At 39.5% G+C, this 23675-nt stretch overlaps 1 protein-coding gene across 6 annotated transcripts in view; it reads left to right on the top strand.

The window, feature by feature from the left end:
- focad (focadhesin) overlaps positions 1–23675 on the top strand; it is a 255026-nt gene that overhangs the window by 213258 nt on the left and 18093 nt on the right. For all 6 annotated transcript variants that reach the window (XM_063069010.1, XM_063069012.1, XM_063069008.1 and 3 more), the window contains 7 exons: positions 2591–2668; positions 5888–5959; positions 9185–9287; positions 10738–10818; positions 14697–14825; positions 15932–16047; positions 18277–18537. In XM_063069010.1, the coding sequence (XP_062925080.1) occupies positions 2591–2668; positions 5888–5959; positions 9185–9287; positions 10738–10818; positions 14697–14825; positions 15932–16047; positions 18277–18537 (840 nt within the window). The remainder of the gene's footprint in view (positions 1–2590; positions 2669–5887; positions 5960–9184; positions 9288–10737; positions 10819–14696; positions 14826–15931; positions 16048–18276; positions 18538–23675) is intronic.

The raw sequence follows: 23675 nt of genomic DNA, 5'->3' as shown, positions 1-23675 counted from the left end.
AGATGACCACTTGAATTCCCAAGTCTTTACACCAAGTGCTAGTCGATTAGGTTTATACAAGGAGGTATCTGAAACGACAGAGTGACCAGTGGGCCTGTTTCTGTAGTTTATGACTCTGTGATTCTTTTACATTTAGCAAAATTTTAATAAATGGAGAACAAGGATAAAAGATAATTATGTCAAAAACTTGAGATAATGAGAAACAATCTCCCTCCTTCATGCAGATTCGTTACCACTTTTGATTTGGTCTATGACAGTGGTGTCGTGAGCAAACTTAAATATGACATTGGAGCTGTGCTTAGGTCTCGCAGTCATAAGCGTAAAGTGAGTAGAGTGGGGCTAAAGCACACAGCCCAGTGGTACCCTGTGCTAATGGCGATTGTGGAGGAGATATTGTTGAACTGAGTGGTGTCTAAGTGAGGAAACTGAGGATCCAATTGAACAAGGAGGCATTGAGGCCAAGGTTTTAAAGCTTCTTGATTAGTTTTGAGTGGATGATAGTATTGAATGCCAAGTTGTAATTGATGAAGGGCATCTTGATGTACGCATCTTTGCTGTCCAGATGATCTCTGGTTGAGTGAAGAGCCAGTGAAATGACATTTGCTGTGGACCTGACGTGCTGGTAGACAAACTGAAGTGGATTCAAGTTGCTTCTCAGGCAGGAGTTTGTACATTTCATTACCAACTTCTCAAAGCACTTCATCACAGTGGATGTAAGTGCTGCTGGACGATAATCTTTGAGGGAGGTTATTACGTTCTTTTTGGGCATTGGTACAGTTGAAGCCTGCCTCAGACTGCTGAAGTGAGAGGTTAAAGATAAATTCCAGCCAGCTGATCAGCAGAGGTTTTTAGTACTTGGCCAGGTACTCTGTCTGGGCCAGGCGTTTTCTATGGGTTCATCCTCCTGAAGGATGTTCTGATGTCGGCCTCAGAGATTGAAATCACAGGGTCATCAGGGACTGTGGGAGTTTATGAAGGTTCCTTCATATTTTGATGGTCAAATTGAGCATCGAAGGCATTGAACTCACTTTGTAAGAGCTAATAGAATTCAAGTGCCGCCAGAGCTGTCGAACATCCTTTCGTGGTTCAATTTTAGTCCTAAATTGCCACTTCCCTCATGAGATGACTCTCCGGAGATTATACCTGGACCTCTTGTATCTTGGTTGTCAAACCTAAATGTTACTGATCTAGCCCTCAGCAGATTGTGGATCTCATAGTTTACACAGGGCTTCAGGTCAGGGAAGATGGAATGATTTTCTGGGGACACACTCATCTACAACTTTTTTTATATAAAGTCTGTGACCACTGTCTTGTATTCATTCAGATTCTCTGAGTCCTTGAACATGGCCTAGTCCACCAACTTGAAACAATCTTATAGCCATTGAGCATCTGAGCACATTATGACAGTTTGAAATAAATTTAATGGATTAATAATACAATAGGCATGACCAAGGTAATAAAGTTAAAGTGAATTAACTGGCAACGCACACAAAATGTTGGAGGAACTCAGCAGGTCAGGGAGCATATATGGAAGTGAGTTCAGTTGACATTTTCGGTTGAGCGCTTTCAGCAGAACTGAACAAAAAAGGTGACAACTCGAGTTAAAATGTAGGGGTGGGGAGGGAGAAACACAAGGTGATAGGTGAAACCAGGAAGCAGAGGGGTGAACTATAGAGCTGGGAAGTTGATTGGTGAAAGTGATACAGAGCTGGAGAAGGGGGAATCTGTCCTCTCCTATCAGACTCCCTCTTCTCCAGCCCTGTATCTTTTTCACCAATCAGCTTCCCAGCTCTTTACTTCATCCCTCCCCCTCCCCTCCCCCTTTCACCTGTCACCTTGTGCTTCTCTTCCCTCCCCCCCACCCCGCCTTTTAACTCTACTCATCTTTTTTTTTCAGTCCTGCCGAAGGGTTTAAGTCCAAAATGTCGTCTGTACTCTTTTCCATAGATGCTGCCTGGCCTGCTGAGTTCCTCCAGCAATTTGTGTGCATTGCTTGGATTTCCAGCATCTGCAAATTTTCTGTTGTTTATGATTGAATTAACTGGCACAAGGTTTCTTAATGATTACTTGTATCAATATTATTATAGAAAGGTATCACTTCTTGTAATGCTTAACAGAGAGTATTTGTAGGATAGTGTACATATTTTTAACGTAAGTATCTTTGCTGTTCTATCATCTATAATATACAATGGATTTCCAGAACTACTAACTAATGAAACAATGCATTCAATAGGTGTCTGTATAAGTACATTATTTTATCTTTGAACTTACTAAAATTTTTCAATAATTCAGACTCGCCAATAATTGTAGCATTTTATCCTGACCTCCAATAATTAGTTAAATTTCCTAAGTATAACCTAGGTATTTTCTCTGGGTTAGTAGATGAACAAGTTACCTAATGTCACTGTTTTGATATCATTATGTCTTAACTGAATTGAAACTTCAGATGTCTTGCAGTTAGTACATTATTTACAGATGATATTCCAAAAACATTTTTTTCTGCAGACTCTATTGCATTCACTGTTCATAGTATGTTAATAGTTAGTAACTGTATCTAATTCTTTTCATTTCTCCTATTCTTCATTTAAAGGGTTGCCCAACGATGCATCGATTAGCTGCAATAAATGGGCTTGTTGCACTGGTGGGATCCGAAAGTTCTGTGATACAGGTAGATCTTTTGCTTGAAATGAATTTACTTATGCTTTAAAATTTTGGAATTAATGGACTAGAAAACAAAATAATTCAGTAGAGGAGCTTAGAAATTCAATTACATTATTTCTGTGTCACTTTGTATTGCTCTAGAATATAACTGGACATTTCTTGTCATGTGTCTGTCTTGTAGCCCTGACATGATTTCCGTGTGTGAGTGTCTTGGAATGATGTAAGTTTCTACACGTGCTGCTTCTCGAACATTGTGGGACTGAACTTTGTTGAGGCTAGGCACAATCATTTCAGTGCTGTAGTTGGATATCTAACTGGTAATTGGATAAGTACCACACCACTGCATTAATGTCTACCCTTGATTGCCCATACATACAAATTCCCTCTAGCTGAGACTCTGACTCCCCTACTCCTGACTTGCCACCATCTGTCACTCAGTGGTCAGTCACTGTGCCAGCACCTTGGTTCTATTCCTATCCCATTCATGATCAAACTCCGATACTGATCTTTCCTCAAGACTCTTCAGACCTCCTGCCCACCCCCCCCCCCACTCTTAGCTGATAACCTGGAACCATTTAAAACTCTAGGGATTTCCAGTTCCTCTGGTGAAGAATGATTGTACTGTCCTGCAGTTTAGCCCAAGCAGCGCTCCAGTTAGGGTACACTGGACATTGTAGGCCAGTTCAGTTATTTAGCTAACCGTAATGTGAAATAACCATAAAGTTCAAATAGGGTTCTCTTCTGTGTGGCTGGAGGGAATGTTTGGGTTGGCTCTTGCTGTGTGTCAGTAAGCAGAATGTTCAGGATCTCTGGAGCTTGACTGTAGGATTAAAGCTCAGTGTGATGGGAAACTGCCCTAGAAGTTCTTGCATTAACGCAGCAGCACATAAAGATCTGTTTCAATTATCTCATGCACTTTGGAGATGTAAATCTTCAGTCTTCTGTATGTATAGCAATCATTAGTAGCAAAGTCACATCAGACAACTGTCATGTTCAGTATTTCCTGGTCAGAGTTCTTCACTGGGAATCTTCACTTTAAATCGTGGGGCTGCTAATAGGTGAGTGCTAGAGATGTATCACATGACTCTACGACGCGTATGAGATATAAAGAGGGCATCGGTTGCAGGGGTTATCATTGTTCAAGTGTTACACTTACAAAGAAGAAAGGTTTAAAGCTGAGATATGCAACTTTAGAACCACCTGGACTGATTTTAGTTTGGTTTTGCGGATTTGTCTCCCTGATAATTGCAACCATAGGTGCTGGCCCTTTGGGTAACTATGGAGCTGGCTTCCTCCTCTTATTCAAGGCCTGCTGTTTAATTTTAGGCCACCAAATTCACAAAGAATGTATGTGCACTGAAATTTTGCAACTGTAGCGTCAGTTGAACATTGCATCTAATTAATCACTGCTGCCTAACCTTTGTGTGCCGGATTAATACACGTGGCATCACTCTTTACTTCCCTCTACAAACTGAAGTCTGATCAAGAGTTCAGAGACTATTGAATAATTGAGCACTAAAAACTAGATACTGGAAATGTTCAGGAGGTAAGGCAGCAGCTATGGTTAGGGGAACAAATTTAATGTTTCAAGTCAACAAACAATCTACTGGAGGAACTCAGTGGATCAAGTAGTATCTGTGGGGGGAGGGGGAGGGCGTGGAATTCCTGACACTTTAGGTCAAATTTCAAGTATCTGCAGTTGCTTTGTTTCTAGTGTTTCATGTCAATAACTTTTTATCAGAACTGGGAAAAGATAGAAATGAAGCAAATTGTGAAGAAAAGAGAGGTCAGGGAAAACAACAGGAAAATTTTGTCACGGAGTGGAGACTAGAAGATATTGAATGCGCAATTGTGATGGTGGTGCCTGCTCAAAGAGGGTGGTAAATGCATGTCAGAAGGATGTGTAACTAGGATGAGATGTATAATATCTGCATTACCAGAAGAACTACATGCTGATTGCGTAGAGCAAGTGAAATCGGCAACGCCTCTGATCTGGGCCAACATTTACGTGCCGGGTGGCACCTAATTAATTGGCTTGTTTATTTTGGCTTTTTTCTTAAAGATGTGCTGGGTGCATCCCGGCTACCACTGCACCCCTGCATGCTTCGCGGCCCGGAGGTTGGGGACCACTGGAATAGCAGTTGTTATATTCTAATATTTTATTGTCTACAAGGCTTAAGATGGCATCATTTGAAGACTGTTATTTTACTGACCACACGATCTGATGGATGGAGTTTCTCAGAGTATTGATGAAAATCTGAATTATTGAAGTGTAGTTAAAAAGCAGTCAATTATCTCTGAATCAAAAATTGGTGGAGTGGACGTGCACAAACTGCATTGTTTGAACTGTGTGAGAATCAGTGCTTTTCAGGTTAGGATAAGTTGCACAAATATAAGGCAGAAATGAAAAAATGTTCACCAGTAATTTAGTGTGAAGCTGTTTGCCACTCACATTAGCAATGATTTTGGTGTAATAATGAGCCACGTGTAAAAACTAGATTAGTTTAATGTGAATGCAGATCTCTTCAGCCACTTGTGAGGCAGTTTAGGTTCCCAGACAGTGACTGTATGTTTTTGGCACTCCTGTTGAAATCAATAAGCAACCAAAGATAGTTGGGAACAAGTAACTTAGGATCATGTTAATCACTTTGATTTTAAAGGATAAAATTATGTTCAATCAGTCAAATGATAGGATGGTAAGAGAAGATGATGAAACTTAGAGTGAAGTTCAGTCTGTGGTACTCTTTTATATGGTGGAATATTGCTTGCCACTCCATATTTGACAACGTGTTTACAGTAATAATGTAGGTTATTGGAGAGGAGTTGGATCAGAATAGACAGAGTATTTGGTAGGTAGATTTACTTCTGAAAGAAACTATGTCCTACGCTGCCTTTAGTATGAGTGATTTGGTAATTCTCCTTGCTGACTCCTCATAAAATTATATTCATCCAAAACTCAGCTTCTGGTACCCTGACTCTCATTCTAGTTCATCTGTGATCTCTGTTGTCCTTATTTTCAGATTGACCCATATCCTTATTTCTTCCTATCCCAGTTTATTTTCAACTAAAAAATGGAAAAAAAAATTGTTCTTTATGTAGAATATTGAAGTGCATAAAAATCTAATTTCTGAAACAGAAGGTGCAGATAAGAATTTGTCAAGCTCCTGCAAGTACCAGTTAATCTAATCTATTGCTGCCTAATCTGTTTTGACTCTTCCACACGCAGCTGAAGTCAGATGTGATCCAGTCATCCCACTTTCAATCAAAGATGAATGAAGTTATCAAAGCAGTGACACAGGTAATGTTTACGAAGTTTGCTAATATAAAAATTTAATAACACTCATTGAAACAATCAGCAGTAGGAGCGTGAGGGCAATGAACAATCATTAAATCAGAATGCCATATGGCTTTAGACTCCCTTTCCCCACATCATCCACTGTACATTAGGTGAGCCGATTAGTTATTGCCATGAACATCAATAGCTCTTTTTAAAAAAAAGTATTTTAAACAAACTCCAGTCATCTGACAACTAGAAGAAAATGCAGAGGCTGAGAATCTAAAACAAACTAGAAACTGCTGGAAATATTCAGCAGTTCAGGCTGCATATGCAAGTTAATGTTTCGGATTGGAAACCCTTCAGAGTTCTTAAGGCGCTGTATTTTTTTCCATCCTGTTCTGCTCTGTCACTGTGAAGAACATACCTATATTGACTTGCTGGCAGGTCCTCATGTTCCTCTACATTTTGCAACTTCTACATTGTTTTGCCCAAGTTCCCCTGCCAATTTTCTCTTTTTTTTCCTCCTGCCATTTTGATTCTTTTGGCATCATTTCCAAGTGCTTATGTTAGACACTTGTGTGAATTTGATTTGAATTGAATTGACTTTATTTTTTACATCCTTCACATACGTGAGTAAAAATTTTTACGTCGCCATCGAAATGTGCAATCATAGTAATTTATAATAAATAGAACAGTCAATGTAATATAGAGTACACTCAAGTCAGCATGAGTTCATCAGTCTGATGGCCTGGTGGAAGAAGCTGTCCTTTTATGCTGCGGTACCACTTCCCGGATGGTAGTAGCTGGAATAGATTGTGGTTGGGATGGCTTGGGTCCCCAATGATCCTACGGGCCCTTTTTACACATCTGTCCTTGTAAGTGTCCTGAATAGTGGGAAGTTCACAACTACAGATGTGCTGGACTGTCCGTACCACTCTCTGCAGAGTCCTGTAATCAAGGGAGGTACAGTTCCCATACCAGGCATTGATGCAGCCAGTCAGGCTGCTCTCAGTTGTGCCCCTGTAGAAAGTTATTAGAATTTGAGGGCCTATGCCAAACTTCCTCAACCGTCTGAGGTGACAGAGGCGATGTTGTACCTTTTTCGCCACACAGCTGGTGTGTGCAGTCCACGTGAGGTCCTTGGTGATGTGGATGCCAAGGAGCTTGAAGCTGTTTACCCTCTCAATCCCAGATCCATTGATGTCAATAGGGGTTAGCCCGTCTCCGCTCCCCCTGTAATCCACAACCAGCTCCTTTGTTTTTGCGACATTGAGGGAGAAGGCTATATTGAACAATTCTGTATATTTCTATATTTGAGACACAAAAGAGACTGGATTAAGACGTATAAACTGCTGTGGGAACTCAGCAGGTCAGGCAAACATCTAAGGAGGTAAAGTCCTGATGAAGGCTGTTGGTCCAAAACATCGACTGTTTATTTTCCTCTATAGATGCTGCCTGACCTGCTGTATTCCTCCAACACTTTGTATGTATTAATATATATTTTATATTTCTATTTATTCTTAAGTGAAGAACTCACTACTACAGGGATTTTCCATATTTCCAGTGTTCTTTGTTTTATTGGATTAACAATTTTTATCCTGATTATATTAAATTATATTTCATAATTTATCTCACCTTGTCATTGCAGCATTCTTAATAATTCCCAAAGTCATTATAATGCCTGTATTTGGGTGTGGCCCTTGGACATACAGTTAATTTAACCAAGAAAAAAATAAAGTAGCAGTTTTAAAATGTGGGAAAATATTAGAAATTTTAATCTCCAAGTACTAGTGGATTTAAATCTTGTGAAATATATAAAAATTTTAAATTGGACGCCAATTCACTTCTAGTTTCTCTGGAGGCAAGGAACCAACTTTCTTGCAGGAGGCTTGTGGAATCCTTGTATATTTGTGGGCATGTGGCCAAGTGGTTAAGGCATTGGACTAGTGACCTGAAAGTCATGAGTTTGAGTCCCAGCCGAGGCAACGTGTTGCCTCCATGAGCAAGGCACTTAATCACGCATTGCTCTGCGACGACACTGGTGCCAAGCTGTATGAGTCCTAATGCCCTTCCCTTGGACAACATTGGTGTTGTGGAGAGGGGAGACTTGCAGCATGGGCAACTGCTGGTCTTCCATACAGCCTTGCCCAGACCTGCGCCCTGGAGAGTGAAGACTTTCCAGGTGCAGATCCATGGTCTCGCAAGACTAACGGATGCCTTTAATTTAATATTTTAATGTAAATAGGCATTTTTAGTTCAATCCTGGACAGTTCTTTCCTGAACCTCTTTGTTAAAGAAAGGATAGAGCTGCTGAGGCTTAAAGGTGATCACCTTGCCATGTACCAGCTAAATCTTGCTGAGTGGTTTCATGCCTGCTCAGTGACCCCCACCACCACCTTTCACCTCTTTGTCCAAGCCTTCTGATCACTGCCACCATATGCTTTTAAAGTCTCTCTCCCTTCCACCTGCTTTGTTCCCTTGGCTCTGACAGTGGCTTGTTGCCAAAGGGATCCTCGTTCAGCAGGCAGCTCTGTCTTAACTTGCCTAGTAGTAGCCAGGAAAAGCCATTCTCCTGGTTTCTGAAATGCAAGCAACACCCTACAACCTCTACCAATTCTGCTTCAGATTTGATATTCAATCAATTAATTCCATATGTTGATGTAAGAATAACTTAAAGCACCAAAACTGGAGAGAAATCAATTTGAATATTGATAATTCAACAATTTAACCAAAATTAATCTAATAATACATTCATGGGCCTTATGTTTGTTATAAACTAGTGAAGTTGTTGAATTTTGGGTCCTTTTCTGATCAGCATTCATTCATTAGACACCTATGACACTGACTTGAGTCATTTCCTTATGCTACGTGACAGTGGAGTTTATTGTTAAGTGCCTTTGTGTGGCAACTGGACCAGGGCTGTCTCGATTGTGGATGAATTGCCTCTTACATTATTTCGTGCTTTATAGCTGAAAGCTAGAATGCCTTTTCTATGATTATTCTTGAGGCCAGCCGGGTACTAATTCAAGCACATTTTTCTCAGTTTTTTTTTGTTTTTTAAGTTGTCCACATTTTGAGATACTAGAACAGGAAATTGAAGAGGACAAGGAATTTAAAGAGTATATTTTTATGCACAGTATGAAGAAAAACTTTTTGAAATTCTACTGAAATGTATTATACTTAATTCAATGATGACATATTTTGTGTGCTATTTTACTTATCTGTTAATATTCTGTCTTACCATAGATTATTAGTTTTTCTGGAGTAATTGGACTGCAATCCAATGCTGCCTATGTTTTAGGTCATCTTCATTTGACCAATATGTCATCTTGTCAAAGTCGGACGTCAGGTTAGTAATTTTCCTGTGATTTTTGAAATACTGACAAGGCAGCAATTTTTGATCTGTGTTGTGAACTTTTGTTTCTTAAACATCATCAGAATAGAAACTCTAAGGTAATACAAAATATGTTAAAGGAGAATATACTGACATTTTGGTAGCATCTTGCAAATGAGAAGAGGCCATTTGGCAAAAAAGTTTATTCTATCTCTCTGAGCAATGCTGTCACTCCCAGAACCCCTATTTATTTCCCTATAGCTGCCTCTCTTATATGATCAGGAACCTCACACTCACCCTGCCCCCACATCCTGGTTTCTTCTACCATCTGCCAATCACAAGGGCAAACTACAGTGGCCAGTTAACCTACCTGCACACTACTACTACTCCGTCGTCTCAGGCCTAGGGGGCCGGCATCAGGCACGATGACAGACTCTCCACTTTTCCCTCTACCAGCACAACATTTGGGATTTGGGAGGAAGCTGGAACATGCGCACAGTTACAAGGGGAATAGACAAACTCCACATAGAGGACAACCAAGGTCAGAGTCAAACTCAAATCACTGGAGTAACATCAGCGTGCCATTGTTAGATATATGTGGGAGGCTGCTTTTACCTTGTCAGAAGTTAGGATAGCTTTGAGGCAAGAATATATAACAACATCCAGCTTTGCCAGTCCCTACTTTGTAAACCAATCTGACATGGCATCAGCAATAGCAGAAATTTTGATTGTTTCCTTTCATTTGGAGCTCTTTGCTGACTAATGGCAAAGAATATCATCGCACTAAGTTCTGACATGAGTTCTAATGGCTATTTGACAGCTATGCTCCTTTTGTAAAGAAAGCTTTAACAATTTCTAAAATCGTTTAAAATACTTCTATTTGATTGAGTTTTTAAGAGTGAAAATGATCACATCTTCCCCCACTCTACCCCCCCAACCCCCACCCACTTAGCCTCTCTTTGACTGTGACTTGCAGTACAACATACACGCTGTGCGTCCATAGACGCCACATTTTTCAAATGATTAAGCTACCAGGATGCTGAGACTACTTAGCCGGTTGCCAGGAGATGGAGTCATACATTCTGACAGTGTTTGGAAAGCAATCCAGCAAAATGAATATGACAGCAGGGTTTTGCTTGTCAGCTAACATCAACTTTGAGATGTTACCGATGTATTTTTTAACCATCTATCTGTCATCTACTTACAACTGTGTTTAAAAAAGAAGACAGTCTGTCAGCTCTGTGAAAGTGCTGTGTTCTGCCCAACAGTTTTGATGCACATCTCAGTCACTTTATTTTTTTTCTTTAATTGCTTTGTTGGTCGGTTAGCAAGCACTATGTATAACTCACTTAGCCTGAGTGGCATTTCACACGATTTGCAGCCTGTAAATGACATGTTGACCAGGGCCATCAGGGGTCTTTGTCTGTGGAGGCTCATTATCTAATAATATCAATTGCTTTTATAGTTCCTCCAGATTTTCGGTATTTGCCAGAGAAGAGTGTCCTCAGAAATGCAACTGATTATATTATTGAAGCAGGAAAAAAAGGTATTTCATGGAAAATATTCATTTCCCATCAGCATTATTTTTCTTTTATGAAGTTTGCTTAATAGTATTTTTCTTGGTTATTTATGGGAAGGAGTAGCACTGAGTTTTGGGCTGAGTTTCTACAGCATCTGAAGTAAAAAAAAATCTCAAAGTACCCAGGACATCTTTAGGGAGCAGTGTCTCAGAAAGGCAGCGTCCATTATTAAGGACCTCCAGCACCCAGGACATGCCCTTTTCTCACTGTTACCATCAGGGAGGAGGTACAGAAGCCTGAAGGCACACACTCAGTGATTCAAGAACTGTTTCTTCCCCTCTGCCATCCGATTCCTAAATGGACATTGAACCCTTTGACACTACCTCACTTTTTTTAATGTACAGTATTTCTGTTTTTGCATTTTTTTTAAAAATCTATTCAATATATGTAATTGATTTACTTGTTTATTATTATTACTTTTTTTTTCTCTGCTAGATTGCATTGAACTGCTGCTGCTAAGTTAACAAATTTCACGTCACATGCCGGTGATAATAAACCTGATTCTGATTCTGATGATTTCTAAAGATCATTGCTAGAACTCTTACTGAGTTACATTCATTATTTTACATGAGGATTGTGACTACAATCACTGAGCTGAGGTTTTCCCCAGTGGAAGCATTAATGTTAACAGTTGGTTTCACAATGTTCAAAATGGCACTCTAGTATGAATCTGTCTGAAACTTGCACTGCTGCACAGTTAAGGACCATCTTGGATATATCGCTATAATATAGTTCCTTATATAGGACATGAGCAGCTTTGTTTTAAGGGAATGTTCAAGCCAATATAGAGTATGAATGTAAATGGATCATGCTCAATTTCTCTATCAAAAACCCCAATACAAACAAATCTAGAACACAAGAAAAGTTTTTAGCACTAGTAAGGTCAATTCTATTTTATCCATTTGGCTTTTAATTGATCATTACCTACATTGTGTAATGGAACATTTAAAGTGTGATTAAAACATTCATAATATATGCGCTGTAGGATCAAAAGCAAATGAGGTGTCTTCTCAAGAAGATTCAATTGTTCATTATTATCTTATGTAGCTTTATCTTTTAGATTCTTGGGGCCAAAACGTTGGCAGTTGAGATTATTTTAGTCTGGAAAAATAATGGCTGTTAAAAGGAAAAACATCAGGCAGCTTGGACATACAATCTGTGTGTGTGTGTGTGTGTGTGTGTGTGTGTGTGTGTGTGTGTGTGTGTGTGTGTGTATACGTACACATATGCATACACACTATCTTAAGTATTTATATTATGTTTTTTTATTATTACGTTCTTTATCTTGCTGTGTTTTTTTTATGCCACATTAGATCCAGAGCAACAATTATTTTGTTCTCTTTTTCTCTTGTGTTATGGAAATGACATTAAAGATCTTCAATCTGCTGAGGGAAGTGATGAGTTGACCTTTTGGGTAGATTTACTTCGGCAGCGTTATCGTCAGGATATAGTTCTTTGGCAATTTATGAACTCATGAAAAACTGACAGATTTTTAGACTGCAAGAAATTGCATTCATAATTTACTGACTCTAAATCTATTTATGCTATTAGTAGTTATTAATACATGCATTCATCAGATTAATTGAATGTGAAAGTTCCTTGTAAAAACGGTACAGTAATAATAGTGGAGATTCTGCTAAAGCAGGTGTTCCCAATCTTCTTTATGCCATGAACCCCTACCATTAACCGAGGGGTCCCCTGTGCTGAAGCTAGAAATATGCTGTATTTTTCATAATTGCAATAATACAACAATTAAATGAAACTTTTCCAAAATAAAACAAAAAGAAGCATTCAAGCTGTGGTTGTGTTTCAGAGAAGAACCACCTACAGCTTTGGGGAATAAGGCTGTGAATAGAGGTTAGCTTTAAAAAAGACAGTTGAGGGAGAGTTTTATCAGGCTTGCCTATTAATTAAAGTAGGATGCATAACCATTAAGCATTAATTTCAAATCAACAGGGCAAAGGGTAACATTTGGGGCAGCCTAAGTTGAAAACTTATATTAGGAAGTATTTATCCACGCAGAGCATAACTGTGAATGGTTGGAGTAATGAAGCTTCATACTCCACTTCAATTTTGCAGGAGTCCTGCATTGGTGGAGGTGCAAGACCAATCATCTTAAATGATGCCTGGTATAACTTTCCAGGTAGAATTATGGGATCTAAAATCCTGAAATGAAGATATTGTTGTGTGCTACAGTAGTTCTTTCATTGGACAAATGATAGTGGATCATCACCTATCATCAGAGATTCCCATAACCCAGGCCGTGTTCTTTTTCTGGCTGCTGCCATCAGGCAGAAGGTACAAGAGCCTCAGGACTCACACTACTAGGTTCAAGAACAGTTACCCCACACCAGTGATCTCACTTTAAGGACTCTTTATCTCATTATCTCATGTCCTTGCTATTTATTTATATTTGCATTTGCACAATTTGTTGTCTTCTGCACTCTGGTTGATCTTACATTGATCCTGTTATAGTTATTATTCTACTGATTTGCTGACTATGCCCGCAGGAAACGAATCTCAGGGTTGTATATTGCGACATATATGAACTTTGATAATAAAGTTTGCTTTGAACTTTAGATGAATCCACTTTTTGTGATTCACCTTGATGCTCTAACCCAACAGAGAAATCTCCCAATTGGAATGTCTATAGGCTGAGGCCTTACACTTGCATAGTCTGTTACCTACAAAAAAAAGGTATTGTTTTGCTCTTAGTGATCGAAAGCCTGGGGGTTGATCATGGTACAAGATGCTCCCACATCTGTTTATCGTGCTAAATAAAGCCACAAGTATCTGTAGGATACGCCAGTTATTATACTCATTTCACTCCCATGGAGAGACCCACAGCTGCACATCTGATATGGGTTATTGGGCAGCTTGCCGACTTCTTTGAACAGCTCCATTCACCAGCACAGCTGGGATGCTGATCTTGAGATGAGAATGTTATGAGAAGTTAGTACTGGCTGTGGATATGACAGAACCAAATGGCATTGTTATTAACGCGCCTTTTGATCACTGTCATACATTGACACTGAGGATGGTGCCAACATTCCCAGTCCACAACAATGGCTTTGGCCGGCAAAAAATACAAATCCAAAAGCGTAGTTTAAAAAAAAACCCTAACTCAGTGTTGTAAACAAGTCTTTTCTGTAGGTCAGTAGAATTTTTCCAAGACATACTGTGCATGCAGAGTCTTTTATGGTACTTCTGAGGTGGCAAGATTAATTTGGATAAATCAAATTGTTCCCTTAGGCTTTCCTGAGATAATGAACGAGCCCTGTAAATCAGATGTTTTCAAGAGTCTAATCATCTGGATGGAGACCTATATATAGGTTTCAACAAGAAAGAGTCACTGGTATCTGCCCCTGAATGGATACTGTACATCATCTGGGACTGAATACAAATTGAATGATTAGCTTAAGATGCTTTAATTTGGATATTTGGGAATGATTGTTGAGTAACTAAGTTGTTGCAGAATGCAGTTGTCACATAATATAATAGTGATTGAACCTCTGAAATTCACCCACTGCTTTGAAATAAATGTGTAAAATAGTTCAAACACATTATCCAAGGCCCCTTCAGTGCACTTAGTCGTTGATGTGTTACATTCATAGTGTAGGTTGAAAGTGATAGCAGAATGATACACACTTTATTCCCGTGAAAATGTGACTAACTTGCATTGATCCATTATTAGATTTCTTTTGCTATTTATTTAGTAATGGTATCGTGTACCAGATACCAATCCATGATCTGCTGTACAAAATTAAACTTGAAACATTCATAATACACATCATTACACACTACCGAAACAAACTTTTCTCATATCTAGTTCTGTCATTTTCAGGTCCCGAGTCAATTCCTCCCCAGGTAGTGAAGGTTTTGTTGGCACCTATTGCTGGATGTGGGAACAGTTATCAATATCCACCTGTGAATTGGGCTTCAATTCTGACTCCACTTAAGAGATTGAATTTCGGTAAGCTATAAAAGAGCAAGATTGATTTTAAGATGTTGGAAATATTTGTTCTTTTGTAATATAATATATTTTTTCCTTCCTGCGCTTTTAAAATGTTAAAACAATGAAGCTCTCCCTTTCAACTGTTTTAACGCTGTGCAGTGGAGAGATGCCTTCTGGATGACTACTAATACTGAAAGCAGTGAGAAATTTGAAGGAGTTGTCATGTTGGTGATGGAGGGTTATGATGAAGATATTAGAAAGAGTTTCATATGATGTTGAAATGTTTAATTTCTGCATTAATTTTCAAAATGCTTCAAAGAACGTTTCTAATTGGGTGGTCACCTATCAAGTGGTGAATTTAGTGAGCAGTTTTAAAACATTAGTACTTTTGGTCATGTATTTATTTATTTTAGATGCTTATTTATAAAGTAATAGATTTTAAATTTGAATATTCCTTCAAATTTTATATAAAAAATGAAAATATGCTCTGCTTTTTAATGGAATTTAGACTGAACTGATCAATGACTGAGGTTATTGGTTATGTTCTGAAAACAAATCTGCTGAAGCAATAAGATGTCCAGCAGTCTGAGGTCATCCAAGGTTAGTTTCTGTATTAGATGTGATCATCTGCCTGTTGGCTTTGATACAATGCTTGCCAGATGAGCAGTTTGGGGGTAGTGGAACTTCCCAATGCCTTGGAAGTTCCAGCTGTAGCACATGTTCAGATGATGACCCTGTTGTAAAAAGCAGAATCTCTTGTAATGGGTATAGGGGTGAGTTGAAGCTGCCCTTCTTTATAGTTGCATTATGGCATAAAATTACTATGCAAATCCTCAACATACCCCTCCCCGTCTATGATTAGGTTATGTCATTTCAGATGCCACAGTTCTATAACACAGGGTTTCTGTAAGGTAGTTCCCATGTATTTTACAATGTATATTCCATGCACTGTTAAGTTGGCAAAAAAATAATGAGTAATTGGCATCTGAAATTATGTGAGGAAGCAAATTTGGAAATTTGGATTGGATGCTTTATTTTCCACATTGATCTTACAGCAAACAGCGCCACATAGTGGTCCTATTGGAGTCCTCCAGCCTGATACAACTTTTTCTCCCTGACTGCAGGTGAAGATGTCCAGCAATATTGCATTGAAATTGTGGTGACCCAGGCTCAGACATCCCAAAGTGCTGCAATGTTTTTAGAAACGTGGATAGCACCGCCATTAGTGTATGGCCTTCATGTGGGTATAGATTATTGTTAGCCTCTTTATTTTCCTCTAATAAATCTGCAACTTTATTTATTTCAATTTATTTACCCTTAAAGCATAAGCAAAGAAAACAGTGGTCATAAAGATGTTGGAAGTATATACTGTACAACTATCAAGGAATAGACAGGGCATGGATTTGCATTAATTGATTGTATTATAGGGAAGTTGAGGAAAACCTTTTTGACCAAAAGTGGAATCCAGCCTGGAACACACTGGCTGTAAAGATGATGGAGGCTAAAATCCTAATCACATTTTAACAAAGTACTTGGATGGGTACAGAAGTGCCAGAACCTTCAGACTGAAAACTCGTGTGAATAGTCATGCCACCACATGCTCCCCGCTCCCCCCCCCCCGCCCCCCCCGCCCCCCAGCTTGGACACTATTTGCCATGAAAGCACATCATTTCTTGCTTATCATGCCTGTACATCTGTGTTGCATATCAAACAAAGTGTAAGGAACAGAAGAAGACTCCAAATTCAGATTTATTTGTCATATGTACACCGAAACATACAATGAAATGTGTCATTGGTGTTTATAACCTAGGGATGTGCTTGGGGCAGCTCACAAGTGTTGCTTCACATTCCAGCACAACACATTCCTCATGTGCCCACAGTGCTCGGCAGACCATAAGCAACAAAACAACGGCAGCAAAACAAGCCCTTTCCTCCATCCCACACACACAGACAGTCATCCAACTTCAGAGCCAGTCTGTAGGCACAGGCCTTTAGGCTTCGTTTTCCAGACTTCTGATTGTCGTATGTTCTTCAATATCACCCCTGGACTAGCTGATGACGGGACTCTAAGCCCCAGGCATACTGAGTGACAGGTCCTCGTGGCCTTTGAGCACAGAGTGACTTCAGCTGCGGATCGGAGGCCTGAACTGCGGATATCTGTTGTCACCCATCCATGTTGCTGGACTTTGAATGCAGAGCAGAGGCCTGGACTACAAATGTCCTTTGTCACCAGTCTGTGTTTCTGGACTTCGAGCAAAAAGCAGAGCTCTAATCTCTTTAACTCCTCCACATCCTCGTCTTTAAACTCTAATCTGAACTCTAACTTGCCCAGATCACTGTCCCTAAAACCTAACTTGACCTCCAATTTCCTGCTTTGTCCTCAAAAGCATCCCTATGAACTTTTTAAAAATCTAAGTCTGGGCCACTGTCTGAAGCCCTTTTGATTGGAGCCTGGTACCATCAGACCAGGCTTTCACAGTTTCTGCTTGCAGCCTGAGTGGACATGGTCTTTACTACCAATCCTATTCATTCTTTGGACCACTCTATGAACCCACCAGCAATTAAATCTTGATGTCATAAAACAAGAGTCATCTTAATTTTATTTTAAAAGTATTTGAAGTGTAGAAAAAAGTGTAGATGTTGCTGTATGGTGTGGACTTCAGGTCCACATATGTTTGTCACTCTGTAGCTCAAGCAAAAAAACTCCAGATCCATTTTAAGGGCCGTGGTTTGTTTGCATCCTGTCTGTGGTAGTGAATCATGCCCTCACATTTCTGGGGCGTTATTGCCAATTTCAGCTGGATGCATGGATGGTTTTGCATGTAATTCCCAGGGTGCTTATTTCCTCTCTGTAGTACTTTTCTGTCACTATTGAATTTCTGAAATTATGTTGGAAATTACTGTGCTCATGGACTTCTTCATCAAGTTATGGTATTGTTGCATTGTTGTAACTATATGTTATAATTATGTGGTTTTGTCAGTTTTTTCAGTCTTGGTCTGTCCTGTGTTTTGTGATATCACACCGGAGGAAATAATGTATCATTTCTTAATGCATGCATTACTAAATGACAATAAAAGAGGACTGCGTGTCCTCATAATCTAAAATATACAAAAAATAAATATGAAGGTATTTATTTGGAATGTAGAGAGAAACGCTATGGGAGCAGAAACCGCTGAGCCACAATGTTCATACACTTTTAATTGGTCTTACCAATGACACATTAAATAGTCAAAGCAAACCTACAATTTGGGTGGTGCTTAAACTCATCAGGAGGCTAATAATTATACACAATATACAGATTACTACAAGTGGAATCAAATATATTTTGTGGAACATTGTTCTGTATATCACTGCTATCCCTGTGAGGAATTCCAAAAGAGAATTACAATATAAGCAATGCAAGTATTATTGTAACAACATTATTTAAGTTGCATTTTTAAAAATGTGTGCTCTTTCCTCCTCCTATAGCTGGGAATGAGAAAATACCTCTTTACATCTCTTGCTTCTTGGATGAAACATGTGCCAGAGGATAAACTTCAGACATTTGTTGAAGTCCTGGCAGTCCAATACTTCACAACAGAAAACAGGCACAGAAGTCCAGAACTTTGCACTTCCATTCTGCAAGGGATAAATGAAGCCATGAAGATGCCCAACCAAGTACAGCACACCTGGGGCATATTATGCCGAAGTGTTGAGAAGATATTTGAGATGCTGCCCAATGAAATCCAGGTACAGTTTTTCTTTAACAGCAATAGATTTAATTTTGGCCATAAAGTTCATCCTGGGTGCATTTTAAAAAGATGCTGGAGAGTACAGGTTTCCCCCGCCATCCAAAGGTAGAGCGTTCATATGAAATGGTTCGTAAGCTGGAATGTCGTAAAGCAAAGAAGCAATACCATTTATTTATATGGGAAAAATTTGTGAGCATTCGCAGACCCAAAAAATAACCTACCAAATCATTGCGTAACACATAAAACCTAAAATAACAGTAACATATAGTAAAAGCAGGAATGATATGATTAATACACAGCCTATATAAAGTAGAAATTCTCTTCTGCAATCATTGCTGCACTGTCCACCGTAGCAAAAATCTCACGCAAGCGCTCTCGGCAGAAACACTCTCTTCAGTAACCTTTAAGCTATGAAGCTGCCAAATCATACCAAATAACACATAAAATACGCAGCCTATGTAAAGTAGAAATAATGTATGTACAGTGTAATTTCACTTACCAGAATCCGGAAGACAGAGCACACTGATGATGGTGTGTTAGGCTGAGTCGTCGGAGGTTGGGGTGGTGGGACACTGGTTTGTCATCTCATCGTCATCTGTTTCCATCAGGGCAGGCAGGTCATCTTCTTGTATGTCTGCCTGCCTCGATGTTGAAGGTTGAGGTTCATCATCTGCTGTGGCTGATGTGGAAGGCTTGAAAAACGGCAGTATGCTTGACTGCTTAACCTCGCGCATTTTTCTATCATACAGTTCTTTGTAAGCACTCAAACCATCCTGCAAACATGCCCTAAACCTACATATACTTTCAAGATTAAAGTCGTACTTTTCTGCAATCATTGCAGCGTTGTTAATTGCAGCGAAAATCTCACGCAGTTGCTTCACGTTCAGTTCCTGGACGACTTCACTTTCGGTCTGTTCGCTACTGCATTCGGTTTCGATTGTTGTCCTTTCCTCTTCCAATTGCATCAGCTCTTCAGCTATCAGTTCTTGGTCATGGGATGCCAAAACCTCTTCAATATCATCTTCGTCAACTTCCACAAGCCAAACTCAATCTGTCCTTACTTCATTCACCACGATTGAAACGCTTAATTATGTCTACTTTTACGCTAAGTGTAACACCCTTACGAGCTCTTTTAGGCTTTTCCGATACCTTAGAACTCATCTTGCTAATGGATGCTCAAAGTAAATTGAGATAAAGCACAGATGCTCACAGGCACGTGTTTAAGCAATGCCGGCTAGAATGCAGTTCCAGGGGAGGAGCTTGGCTGCTCGGGGCACGCGCTGCCTTTTTTCGTAACAGTGAAAACACCTTCTGTTAACGAAAACAGGTAACTAATGTAGGTCTTTCGTAACAACGAGGTGTGGTAAAGCCAACGTTCAAAAAGCGGGAGACACCTGTATACCAATTGGGAGCAAGGAAAGGAAAGTTGAAACTTGGGAGGATCGTAGTAAAGATGCAGTAAAAAGAAATTGAAATAACAACATCTAAATAATTTGTAAATAATTAACATATTATTCCAAAGTGGCGATTATGCAAAGGAACTTCCTTCCTGTTGCCCCTTAATCTGATATCCTTTAATCCCCATTCAGTGAGGTCTCCTGGGTGTACCGCTGCATGATTACACTCTGATACCATACTCTGTGAACCTGTTAGTAAGTCCCAGGTTTCCTTGTTTGTGAACATATGCGTAGTCTGGGACTTCATGCATTTGGCCATTAAATGTCAACCTTTCTGTTTTCAGTTGCTGGCAACAGCCTTAAATCTTTCTCATTTCATTCCCAGGTTTGGACGTTATATAGTTGTATCTTTATAGTAGCATTAAGATTAACCCTAGTGTTTCTATCTATCTATATCCAAATTTTAAACAAATGTTTTGGAAATTCAAGTGCAGTAACTTCTAACTTCTAACTTTATTTTTTTCCCTCTGATCTTGTTTTCCATTTGGCGATATTAATTTCCTATTTTCCTAAATATATTTTACTCTTGCCAACTCTCTGTTCTACAGCTTCAATAATCTCTTCCTTTGAACACTTTTATTTGAATTGTTCCAATACCCCTGCCTACTCTATCACCAACAAAATATACATTGTGAACACATATATGTAATATGTGTACTGTCCTGGCTTTTTAATTGAAGAGGACACTGGTCACAGGCTAATTTTAAGTGCCAGGTACCTCTCTTTTGACCTTGCATGAAATTTCCTAACCAGTGCTTAGTTCAGCTAGTGATCCAAAGTTTACTCCTTATTCTCTTATTCTCACAAGCTACTGTTCAGGGAAACTAGTTGTAGTGCTGTCCCTGGTTAATTTTGTTTATTATGCGTTTAATCAACTTCTTAGATTGTTTTTATCTTGTTAACAAATCACTTGATCTTTAAGTTAAGTGGTTTAATTAAATGCTTACCTGTTGTTTTTAATCCTACTTGTTGATTTTTCTTGCCGTTCGTACTGATGATCAGATACAAGATGAAAAAGCCAAAACATGTGTCCTCAGGCCCTCTTGGAGTTAGGCTGGATAGTCAGGCTCTGCCTACTGCACTCCTCACAACCCACCTTCACCTGCTACGTAACCAAGCAGTATGAAGAGTCCCAAGTCTGATCTTTTACCCTTCCTATGAATGGTGGTATTGTTTGACTCCTTCATTACATGGTATGGGTGGGGTGTTTGCTAAATGGCCAAACATGGTGGTGTTTAATAATATATTTATTTAATAATAATGTAGCCATAAATAACATACTGTTCTTCAAAAATCATGGTTATTTTTAAAAAAGCAAAGCACAATTACACAACATTCTACAGTTCCAACACACTGCAGTGGATCTCTTTCATCATTTATATAACTTACTCTTAAAAATCTTTTCACTTGTCGTAATGTTTATGTGTGCTACTCAAAGGAACTTAATCAAAAGCCCAATTGTTGAGGTGACCAGATACTGTTCTTTGTTCTGGTTCCTTGGTGCGTTTTGTTTGTTTCCTCCAACAGCACTCAAAATGATGAAAACATCCAGGGCAAGTTGCACTGCTTGATTGGCATCCGTCCCCTACCAGCACCCTAAATATTCATTCCCACCACCACAAATGCAGCACGGTTACACTGTGTGCCATCTACAGCTGCCCGCGTGTCCCATTCCAGTAGTTGCTTCCAAATCCATAACCTCCATCACCAAGACAGACAAAGTTAGTACGTGTGAGGAAATATCACTACATGCAGATTCCCTGCCATTATGAGTTAAAGATACAATCCTTTATCAGTCCAACTTCTAGAACCCGAAATGACAATGTCTTGTGAGTGCCTTTATCAGAAAGAATGTAACAGTTCAAGATTGTGACTCACCACAAACATTTAGGGCAATTAGGAGTGTACAATAAGTGTCAGAATTGCCAATAACCATTACATTCCTGAAAATGAATTGTTTGTAATAAAGAAACTGCTTGGATAACTAATATTACCACTGCTAATATATAGTTTCTTCATTTTGAGTTTAACTTCTGCTTCAAGCTAGCTCCTCTCATTTAGTAAACTTTAACATAATTTTTTTTGTTTTGTAACTCCAAAATGTAAAATCTAATTGAAATGAAAACAATGAGCCTGGAGATAACTCATATACATCCTTCGTTTTTCTTCTAGCAAGACACGTACGCATTCACGAACCTGTAATTCGATAAAATTAATTACTTAATCAAACGAAGAATGTTTAATCAAACAATATGTTTACAATACAGGATTCCCCCACCATCTGAAGGTAGAGCGTTCCTATGAAACGGTCCGTAAGCCGGAAGGTCGTAAAGTGAAGAAGCAATTACCATTTATTTATATGGGAAAAATTTGTGGGCGTTCGCAGACCCAAAGATAACCTACCAAATCATGCCAAATAACACATAAAACCTTAAATAACAGTAACATATAATAACAGCAGGAATGATATGATAAATACACAGCCTATATAAAGTAGAAATACTTCTTTACAATCATTGCCTGCACTGTTCTCTGTAGTGAAAATCTCACGCAAGCACTCTGGGCAAAAACACTCTCTCCAGTAACCTTTAAGCTATGAAGCTGCCAAATCATACCAAATAACGCATAAAAATACACAGCCTATATAAAGTAGGAATAATGTATGTACAGTGTAGTATCACTTATGGGAATCGGGAAGACAGCGCTGAGCACACTGATGGTGGTGTGTTAGACTGAATCGTCGGAGGTTGGGGTGGTGCAGTGGCCCCTACTCTCCGGGCAGTGAACCAATACTGATCCGCGAAGCATGCAGGGGTACAGCGGTAGCCGGGACGCATCCAGCACATCTTTAAGAAAAAGCCAAAATAAACAAGCTAATTAATTAGGTGCCACCCAGCACATAAATGTCGGCCCAGATCAGAGGCGACGCAATCGGCAATCGCCTCTGATCTGGGCCGACATTTACGTGCTGGGCGGCACCTAATTACTTAGCTTGTTTATTTCAGCTTTTTTTCTTAAAGATGTGCCGGGTGCTTCCCGGCTACCACTGCATTCTCCACGAATCAGTATCTGTCCGCGGCCCGGGGCTTGGGGTGGTGGGACACTGAGCTGTCGTCTATTTCCATCAGGGCAGGCAGGTCGTCGTCTTCTATCTCTGCCTGTCTCGATATCGAAGGTCAAGGTTCGTCATCTGCTGCGGCTGATGTGGAATGCTTGCTTGACTGCTTAGCCTCGCGCATTTTTCGATCATACAGTTCATTGTAAGGACTCAAACCATCCTGCAAATATGCCCTAAACCGATGTACCCTTTCAAAATTAAAGTCGTACTTTATCATTGCAGCGAAAATCTCATGCAGTTGCTTCACGTTTTGTTCCTGGACGACCTCGCTTTTGGTCCGTTGGCTACTGCGTTTGGTTTCGATTGTTATCCTTCCCTCTTCCAATTGCATCAGCTCTTCATCTATCAGTTCTTGGTCATGGGATGCCAAAACCTCTTCAACATTATCTTTGTCAACTTCCACAAGCCAAACTTACTTTGTCCTTGCTTCGTTCACCATGATCGAAACGCTTAATTATGTCTAGTTTTACACTAAGTGTAACACCCTTACACTTTAGGCTTTTCCGATAACGTAGAACTCATCTTGTAACAGCTGCTCACAGACACATGTTTAAGCAGTGC

This window comes from Mobula hypostoma, chromosome 16, assembly GCF_963921235.1.
Source record: "Mobula hypostoma chromosome 16, sMobHyp1.1, whole genome shotgun sequence".
NCBI classification, from domain to species: Eukaryota; Metazoa; Chordata; class Chondrichthyes; order Myliobatiformes; family Myliobatidae; genus Mobula; species Mobula hypostoma.
This window is presented reverse-complemented; position numbering and strand designations above follow the sequence as displayed.